The 10,455-nt window shown below is 40.8% G+C and overlaps 1 protein-coding gene across 1 annotated transcript in view; it reads right to left on the reverse strand.

The window, feature by feature from the left end:
* Nucleotides 1-8,887, reverse strand: part of MDM1 (Mdm1 nuclear protein) — a 56,377-nt gene extending 47,490 nt beyond the window's left edge. The window contains 5 exon segments of the mRNA XM_042782620.1: nt 1,148-1,282; nt 2,219-2,577; nt 7,616-7,730; nt 8,692-8,730; nt 8,732-8,887. Of these exon segments, the coding sequence (XP_042638554.1) occupies nt 1,148-1,282; nt 2,219-2,577; nt 7,616-7,730; nt 8,692-8,730; nt 8,732-8,887 (804 nt within the window).
* Between the last annotated feature and the right edge of the window lie 1,568 nt (nt 8,888-10,455).

A 10,455-nucleotide genomic window follows, 5' to 3' on the forward strand; every position in this document is an offset into this window, starting at 1 on the left:
TACAAAAACTGAATAAACACAATTTTCAGGTTGTAAGTAGATTTGTAGGCACACTTTCTATGCAAGAACATCTGGAGCAAGCAAAAGAAGTGCTGGTGCTATTATTAGGTTGATATGAATACCTATCACTTTATGTTATGGCATGTTCTTACAAGGTTTTAGAAATTTTCAAAGGTTTTTTTTGTTGTTGTTGTTTTTAAGTACTGAATAACAAATAAGCCCAAAGCTGCTATAATTTATAGGTTCTTTAGTGTTATCATCTTAGTGAAAGATAGCTATGCTACTGTCTTGTTGAATCGAATAATCCTCTCAGTCCTTACAGGCATATGAAGTATACAAGTAAATGTGAGATACATAAGAAATTGAACATGAGGGTGTGTGAAGGTGCATGTGTGTTTAAAGAAAAAGAGACCAGGAGAAAGAAAAGACTAAACCATGGGCCTCTGGGGGTATTCTAAGTGGAAGCATTTCCTCCCGAGTGTTGTTGTGTATGGTTAGGAACACAAATGAGAGTTCAGAGCCTTAGACAGTACAGAGGAAGATACTACTAAAACAATAGAACATAAGCAACGGTGGTCAAATAGCTATAATTGTGCAAATTAGTATCACAGTTGTTATCATGACAGTTTCTGAATTTTATAAATATAGTTAAACTAACTATCCTGTTACTATATATCAGAATACAAAGATAAATTTATCTTATATTACTTTAAACATATTTTGTATTTATTAAAATAAACATCCAAAAGGCATTTATGCCTTTCTTGGAATACAGAAAACATGCAATGTCATCAGTCAACTAAACACAACATTTTAGTATAAAACCAATTTGATACATGTTTAAATAAATTTAATAAGTCTTATAGCATGCAAAAACTTACCAGGCCCCCAAGTTTTCATTACCTGTCTCACATTTAGTTTATGTGATGGGTCTGGTAACAATGATCATCAGTAGCCTAGGACAGTATAATATTACTACTATAAATCAAAAGTAATAGGACAATTTTAACAAAACTCTTTTACTTTTCTAGAACCTACCTCTAGGTCTACTTAAATATCTAATTTCTTTCAGTTCGTAGTTCTATGTTCACTTGCATCACTATATCAAATGATGATATTCAAACATGTATTACATCCATTAAACTACCTGATTGGCTGCAAACACCGGAGCAGTTTCTTTAGGAGTCTTCCAAACAAACTGCCTTTGATATTCAGAATTTCTCAAGGCATTATGTGCAGGTATAGTAGTCAATCCAGCTTTCTTTCGTAGAAGTCTATCCAACTGTTGAAGAAAATAAAAATCCCACTTAAATGCATTAAAAATTTATCTATCCAAACTTTTTCAATTTATGATCTCCCTTTTAAACATTTGAACTGTTTAAAATTCCTTCTTAATATTGTCAAGGAATTATTATGCATTCTTGAGAGAGACGCATCTCTCAGTCCCATGCTACCAATAATTCATAATTAAATTTATTACTGAGAAACAAAAGTACCTTGCCTTATCCACCCATCATTTCTGTAGACACCCCTTTCCTTGCCCACCAGGTTCACACATCACCTTGTGCCCCCCTTGCTTTCTCAAAAAGCCACAGCTTCTCCAATACTCCTAAATGCCTCTCTGTGGTTCCAGCCAATGGTGGACATGAAATGGAGCAGCAGCAGTGGGGTGGAGAAAGCAGTGCGGGAGGCAGTGAGTTCTCTGCCCAGGATGCTGGAGCCTCTGTTTATGTGCTCGCAGGGACCTTCCACAGGCCAGCTATGACATAAGAGAGCAGAACTACAAGATCTCTGACATGGGCCAGAACTTTCCTTCCTTTTGCATCTTATCACTTGAGATTCTGTTATTTTCCTGCCAGTACACGATAAGAAATTGAAAAGGGGCTCAGTAGAAGTCAGCTCTCCACCCTTGCCAGAAGTAATGGCCTACTCCCCCTCTTCTCTACTGTAACTTGATCTCTCCCTTAGGACTTGAGGGTTGATATATGTTGAATAAAATCCAGAAGCAAGCTGCTCTCCAAATGAAGGGGTATCTTAGTATATCCAATATAAAATAGTAAGTATTAACAACAGAACTAATTCACAATAACTAAAGTAAACAATCTTATCAACTATTCTATAGATATTAAAAAAACAAGGAAAATTTTTAAGCATAAAATCTAACACTGAAATGATGATGTATCTTACAAAAAATTCTGTTTTTAGTGAATATACCTACCCCATTATCCACTTTTTCTGAAAGAGGCTTGGTAGAGTGTTCCAGTTCTACATTTTCCTTAACTGGTGTATGGTCTGCTATTACACCCTCATTATCTTCCACACAGTCTACAGTCCCTTCAGCTCTGGAGTCTGCAGAGTGAGATCTGGTTCTCTTGGGAACTCTGGAAATGTCCAAGTTGAGAACTTTTTCTTGGTTAGCATCTTCTTTTTGTTCTGTCTCTTGCAATATTGGTGCTTCAGGTTCTGGTGACACATTGTTCTCTGAGACAGATCCCTTCCACTCAAGAGATTTTGAAATCTGTGGGTCATAGTAAGGGACTCTTCTTTTTGAAATAAAACTTGGTTCTTTAGTGATTCCTATAAAACATAGCATATAAAAATAGAAGCTACCAAAGCACAAAGTTACAAAGACAATCTTTAACAACACCTGTAAGAGGAGCAAATGAACTTAAAATTCAGTTGATCCATATAAAATATCCTTCAAATTACAGAATATATATATATATATAACCTTAAAGAAGTATTAAAAGTTTGATTGTAACAAAAAATTAAAAATTAGGGTCACGATGTTCAAGTTACCCTACATCACTAAAATCACGGTGTGATGAACCTGGCAAACTAGGCAGCACATGTTGCCTCAGTTTCTAATTACTTTCCTGTGCTACTTAATAGAACAATGGGCCTTGGTACTGTCAAAATTTGGAACTTTTCACAAAGCTTCTCTTATGTAGAATAGACCAAGATGAGAAGGGATGAGATGTCATTATGCTGGATCTTAGTTCTACCTTAGCCTTGATTTCCTGAGAATTAAAAAGAATAAGCCCTTTTACCAAGAGCTAAGATACGATTTCTCTATATTTCTGTCTTCCAAGCAAATGTCCAAAAAACGTAACTCTCTAACCAGGTAAGAGGAGCTCTATGGAACGACAGCCACTGAGATACTGCCCTAGTTTGGAGCCATTCTTTAAATAGACAACTGTGCAGGGCAGGAAAGGAAGATTAAGATTAGAATGGAAGGAGAGGAGTGTGATGGTAGACAGAAAATCTAGCATGAGATAAAGCCCAGAGCTCCTTAGTATCTATCACGTACATTTCAGCCATCAAACCTAAACCAGTGGTCTTCAAACTGGGTGCCACATGCATGTCCTGAGGAAAATAAAGGCATTCCAGGGAGGCTGGGGAGGGGAGCAAAAATGGCAGCTTAAGGGAAATCATCTTCTAGATCCTCAACTTCCAGGTGTACTTCTTCCTAACACCAATCTGCCTGTGAGCTACACTTGCCATCTACTGTCATCTCCCAGCACCTCTTTCAAAATCACCCTTTTCCCACAGCACAAAAGAAGGGTGTACCTCTCAACTAGCCTGAAATGTACTATGGTACATCAACCCAAGGCATCAAAAAATCTTGGTGTTGATGGGGGACAAAGACACAACTGAAGAAAGTATACTTCCCAAGGGAGAACATGTGGCAGCAAAGCAAAGAGGAGAGATTAGAAATAACTAAGGGATGGGGCCTTATTTCATCCAGCTTTTGTGCCTTTTCCAAAATCCATCAATCTTAGAATTAAAATTCAGGCCTGAGACGGTTATCATGTTGAGTCCATGTTAACACATTTTTTTTTTTTTAATTAAAAAATAAAGCTTGACTTTTTTCTAACAGAAAAACCAAAACCAAACTCACTGCCGTCAAGTCAAATCCGACTCATAGCGACCCCTCCTCCTTGGGTTTCCCAGGCAGTATCACTACGGAAGTAGATTGCCCAACCTTCCTTCCCAGGAGTGACTGGTGGGTTTGAACCACCAGCCTTCTGGTTAGCAGTCAAATGCCTTAGGCACTATGCCACCAGAGCTCCCAGAAGCTATGTGTAAGTTGGCAAGGTAGTCAATGAGGACTGACTTTTTCATGTAGATGATGAACATTTTTTTATAAACTTAATGAGCTAAAATTGGCAGCTAAAAGTTTTAACAAAATGTATTTAAAACATATACACACTATTCACTATGCCAGAAATTACACCCTTTGAAACTATTCATTAAACTTATAATAAAAAAAATTAAATATCAATTTAAAAATGTGTGAGGACCAGTCCAGTCTGCTTCCTAATGGAGTGTCTGCTTCACCTGCATAGAGACTCAATCTGAGCACTGGGGCTGCTCTCCTCTAGCTTCCTACTGAGGCCATGGAACCAGCTTTTGCCAGAATGCAGTTTGCTCTCTTGGCTCCTAGTTTTACTTGATACACACTGTAGAAGAGTGTCTTGATTTGTGCCGCTCCTTCAGGAAAATCTAGACTATGGATTTTGTAAAGATGTTTCTGTACAATGAGTTACCCATGCTGACACATTCTAAAGCAAAATAAAGCAGACCTACAACACAATCTAACAGGAGATGTGTGGGCAATTCAATTAAGGATTCACTGGAAACAACAATAACAAAATGTATAAAGGGATACAAAAATTTTCTTAATTCTTTTAGGGGATCTTTCACTGCTGTTGAGTCGGCCCCGAAAACCATTTATTTAAATATTGCGAAGCACTGTTCTGTTGGGTTGGCTGACTTAAGTCATTTGTTTATTTAACAAATATTTTTTGAAGGTTTACTGTGGGTCAGGACGATTACCAGCTACTAGGAAAATAGCCCTGAATTAACTCAATAAGCAAACAAGGAGATTTTACTGTTGTTGTTATTGTTGATATGTGCCATCGAGTCGGACCCAACTCATAGCGACCCCTCCTTGGGTTTCTGAGGTGATATCACTACGGAAGTAGATTGCCCAACCTTCCTTCCATGGAGTGGCTAGTGGGTTTGAACCACCAGCCTTCTGGTTAGCAGTCAGATGCCTTAGGCACTATGCCACCAGAGCTCCTCTTTAGGGAATATGAAGCAACAAACTATGAAGGCCACTGTCCTAGACTTCCTCCTGCTTTAACACAGAGCTGGGCTTCTGGTAGAAGAGAAAAATGAAAGCAAAGGAGTCTCAAGTAGTCTGCCCTTATCTCCCAACACCAGTGAATCTCCAGGGAAAAACATTTTCCTTCTAGTTGTTCAAGTCAATGTCAACTTGTGGCAATCCCTTGTCAGTCAGAGAGAACTAAGCTCTCCTGTGTTTTCAGTGGCTGATTTTTCAGAAGTAGATCACCAGGCTTTTCTTCCAAGGCCCTTCTTGGTGGACTTGAACCACTGACCTTTTAGTTAGCAGCTGAGTGCATTAACTGACTGCATTACCCAGGAACTCCAGGGGAAAAACACACTACTTTAAAAAGATGTACAGTCAGTCTTAGGTAGACTTGCTGTTGTTCCTTGCTGAACTCCCACATCCCTTTCCAAACATCCTGGCATTCTCATCCCCCTACACCTAGGGTGCGGAGTCCACCTGTTATCTGGGTCCTTCCTTCCTTCATAACATGCCATGCTCCAAAGTGGTATTGGTCCATTTATCACTCTACCTTCAAATGCAGCTGAAATGTCATGAAGGCAACTACATCTGGTTAACCAACTCTCCAGCCTCATAAGATCCCTCTAGGCCCTCAGTGGTATGTCTAAACTTTAAAAGGGATTTGTTTTGTGTTCTTGTTGTTGTTGTTGTTATGTACCATCGAGTCGAGTTGGACCTGACTCATAGAGACCCCTCCTTGGGTTTCCGAGGTGATGTCACTATGGAAGTAGATTGCCCTACCTTCCTTCCCAGGATTGGCTGGTGGGTTTGAATCACCAACCTTCTGGTTAGCAGTCAAGTGCCTCAGGCACTACGCTATTCTTAATCTACTGGAAATGCAAATGTATGGTCAGTTGGAAACAGGATTGTGAGCAGAGGGGCACTCCTACCACACCTGAGAAGCAGGGACACCCAGTCTCTGGAGTCAAGCTATGGGCTAAGAACCCTGATACTCCACAGAAACCCTAAAACAAGCCACCCACTCCAGACCACCCTTATTTTTGTTCTCCAAACCTAAACCTAGAATACTCTTGTTTTCTCATTAACTTCCCAGGCTTGACACCCCATGCATGTATCTTCTACTTTCCTGGCTTCAAACATCTAACATTTGAGGGATTTGCTGGGCACTCTCACACATATCACATATGAGGCACCAAACACTGATGTGAATATATGCCAGGCCTTAACACGCAAAATCTTATTTAATCCCCCACCAACAATCCTGTGCAACAGCAATCCAAAAACCAAACTTACTGCCATCGAGTCGGTCCCAACTCCTAGCGACACCTCCTTGAGTTTCCGAGAGAGTATCTATGGAAGTAGATTGCTCAGTCTTCCTTCTAAGGAGTGGCTGGTGGGTTTGAACCTCCAGCCTTCTGATTAGCAGTCAAATGCCTTAGGCACTATGCCACCAGAGCACTATGCATCCTTATTCCCACTTGGCAAAACAGATTCTGTTTGCCCAACGTCACACAGCTATTCTGGATTTAAACTCAAGGTTATTCATTCATTCAAAAATTAGTGTTAAAAAGCATTAAGGTGTAGCAAGGCCCCTGTATAAACACTGGGTGATGGTGGTAAGACAGAAATCTGCTCTTGGAGATCTTATATTCCAGTTAGGGAGAATTAAACAAGCGGTTAAAATAAAGGCAGTCTGTCTCCTTTCCTTTCTACTATACTCAGGGAAACCTTGGTCAAGAGTCCTGACTTCCCTGGGACATGGGAAGAAAGTAGATGTGAGGACTAGAAAATGTGCTCTGAACTCATGGGCTTTGAAACAAAGATGACTTGATTTTAAATCATGGTTCTGTCACTTATTAGCAATGAACCTTGGGCGAACTACTTAGTCTTAAGCTTCCATTCCCCTGGGGAGTACTCTTCCTCAGGCCTGTCCCTTCTCAGCTTTCAAGTCCAGGTTCAGATATCACCTCCTCAGAAGGGCCTTTCTTAACCATTGAATCTAAAATGATCCTTCCCATTTATCTTTCCCCCAAGTTATCTATCACATTGCCATACAATTTTATCTAACAACCTAAAATCTCCTTGGGAGCTCTGGTAGCATAATGCCTGAGGTACTTGACTGCTAACCAGAAGGCTGGTGGTTCAAACCCACCCGTCACTCCTCAGAAGGAAGATGAGGCAATCTACTTCCATAGTGATACTGCCTCAGAAACCCAAGGAGGGGTCGCTATGAGTTGGGTCCGACTCGATGGCACATAACAACAACAACAACAACAACAAAATCTCCTTGTTTGTTTATTGAGTTAATTCAGGGCTATTTTCCTAGTAGCTGGTAATCGTCCTGACCCACAGTAAACCTTCAAAAAGTATTTGTTAAATAAACAAATGACTAAGTCAACCGACCCAACAGAACAATGCTTCGCAATATTTAAATAAATGGTTTTGCAAAGTTAGACCAGGTTTACTCAAGTTATAACAACATTAGTTTGCTCAACTTACCTAACTGATCTGATCTAAGTCCAGCCCATGGGTACTTTTGTCCTACTGAGGGATTACGGCACTCTGACAAATAGGAGTTTTTCCACAGAAAGTTTCTCTGGTATTCACTCAGCCCCTGTAATGCAAAGTACAAGTAGAGTACTGTGCAATTAATAAACATCATTTAGAAAAAAAGTATCAATTAAGATCATTTCTGAGCCTCCTAAAAAAGGTTGAGAGACTTACAAATGGTAATTAAATACAGAAGAGCTCCCTAATAACAGCTAATATTTACCAAGCCCTGTGCTAAGCAGTTATGCATTATCTCCTTTAATCCTCACAACCACTTGAGGCAGATGTTAGCAGGAATGGAGGCTCAGAGAAACTGCTTTCTCTGGCTGATTGTAAGGCCCTGCTCTTGTCTGGTAACAGGCCACAATCTAAATACTAATCATTATAGATTATCCTAATTAAATTCTCACGGAGTACACAATATCACATGTACCCTGTACCTTTTCAAAATTTGGTAAAGTCACCCAAAGACAGACAAATTTCCCTCCGATTCTGGATACACGACTTAAGATGAAAGACAGGACTTGTGGGAGGCTGTGGGCACCTATTATGTTGTAGGGTCCTAGGCCCTGACAGCTGCTACCTGAACTGTTAACAAATACTAAAACATGTGCACAACTAGGAAATATAAATGTTTCTTATACTCTTGTCTTTACTAAGGGCACATTTCTCAAGCCTTAAAAAGATACACACACTTCAAAGTTTTAACGGGAAGTGGGTTTCAATACTAGGAGGTGAGATGGGGCATACGTGCCCCAACCTTAAAAATCGCATTTAGTTCTCCCCAGCCTGTCTACCCCCTAAAATAAATCTAACACCCACGCAGCAACGCAGAAGTTTATGTGAGCAGAGAGGGAGCCAGATAAGAGGAGACTTGTATCCCTAAAACTGTAGCAGGCTCGCGTCTGACAGCCTCTGCGGGGCCGAGGGCCGGAGCGCAGAAACCCAGCTTGGCCCCGGCGCCCCGTACCCGCCCCGCCGCGGCTTTCCCCAGCCGCCTTGGGGCCTAGGAACCCTGGCCTCACCTTGAAGCGCACCGGCATGTCGCCCAGCGCTGACGCACCCTCCACTCCGACAGTTAACGGGACAAAGAGCCCCGAAGGGGCGGGGCGACAACTGTTCGTTCCCAAGGAAAAGCCTCGACCCGGCGGCCCAGACTACGCGCCGGCGCATTTGGCGCTTCCCTCCTTGAGACTACTCGCTCTGTCATTCGCCGCCCATTTTCTAACCTAAGAACCAATGGAGACTCGGAGATTCTCTCACCGTCATTAAAATTCTACCAATAAACACCGGAGGGAGACAACCACCTCCTGGTGCCAAATCCAGAAGACCGGCGGGAGGTAGCGAGCAGAAGACTGGCCAATGAGGCTCCCGGAGGCGGAGGGGCGAGGCCCCGCGGGAGCTTCATTCTGAAATGGTATCGAAGGTTTCAGCTTTTGTGGAATCCTGTGTAACAAAGGGTCGGCGTTCTAGGGGCAATAATGTGTAGCAGGCGTCGCTGGGCGGATGTTCTTAACGTCATCAGACGTGAAGGTGTATTGCTAACTCCAAAATGTATAACGGAACCGAATGTCTTTCTTAAAATAAATAACAGTTCCTACAACCGACAGCCACGGTACACTATTATCACATCAAAGGGGATGAACCAAAAAATAAATACAGCTTAGACAGGTTAAGAAAACAAACTTTATATTGAATGTTGAAAGACAAACTTCTATCGTCTTCCAGCGAAATTCTCTTTGCTTATCTCCGCTACTCCCGCAAAAAACAAACAAACAAAAAAAATACATACAGCACTTAAATTAGTAAACGTTTATTAAAGCTGGTCCTCAGTTGCAACTACCCACCCTTTTAAAATAAATTTCCATCTGATTTTAATACATTATCGCGATCATCAAGAATTTCTTGAGATTCTACCGCTGGCAGAAAACATTGTGCTGACCCTGAAGATTGGGAAAGAAATTGTTCATTTTTCTAACACAGTTGGGAAAAATGAATGTATCACGTGCTACCTTTCCAAATGAGAAGCATAAATGATAATGGCTATGAGATTTAGGAAGAAGGAATCATTCCTAAGAACAGAAATGATTAGAAAAAGCTTCAGGAAGAAATACTCAGACTTAGCCTTGAAGATTAGCAGGACTTCAATAGGGGAGCGTGGGATAATCAAAAGACAGATGTCTGAATGGAATGCTGCCAGGCTTCTTCCAGGAACAATGAATACAGTACCTCTTGCTTTTGTCATTTGGTGATTGCATATAAGTATACCCTCTTTTAAACTTTCAAATATTAACACAAATCTTTGATGCTCTCCTTTAAGCATTTTCTGCAAAGGTTTGTATTCCTGAATGCTAATTGATATCTCTGTTCTTCTCTGTCACCTGTGAGATACTTAAAAATTCATTTGAAGGACCTACTTGGTATCTCAAACAAAGAGAATATTAAATTAGTCCCTATGCAGCCATGCATCAAGGGGGGCCTTGATAAATGTTAATTGGTGATGAGAGTATCTCTGTTGTGCAAATTAAGAATGGCACAAACAAGACATAGTAGAACATAAAACAAAAGTGCTCTGCAGGAAGGCAGCCCAGATCTTACCTGGTAAGAGAGACACAGCTCTGGTACACATAGTTTTGTTACCTCATAATGCTAAGGTGAAACCAGCCAAGGTAAGCAGATTGCAGCCTGTCTGCTAAATGAAGACAATGGTAACTGCAGTAGAGCTCTTCTAAGCAGAGGATAAATGACAACAAAAAGATTGTAAAAGTAACCTAGTTTTACTAAAGATA

Source organism: Orycteropus afer, unplaced genomic scaffold, assembly GCF_000298275.1.
Source record: "Orycteropus afer afer isolate SDZICR_OR568_19922 unplaced genomic scaffold, OryAfe1.0 scaffold00392, whole genome shotgun sequence".
NCBI lineage: Eukaryota > Metazoa > Chordata > Mammalia > Tubulidentata > Orycteropodidae > Orycteropus > Orycteropus afer.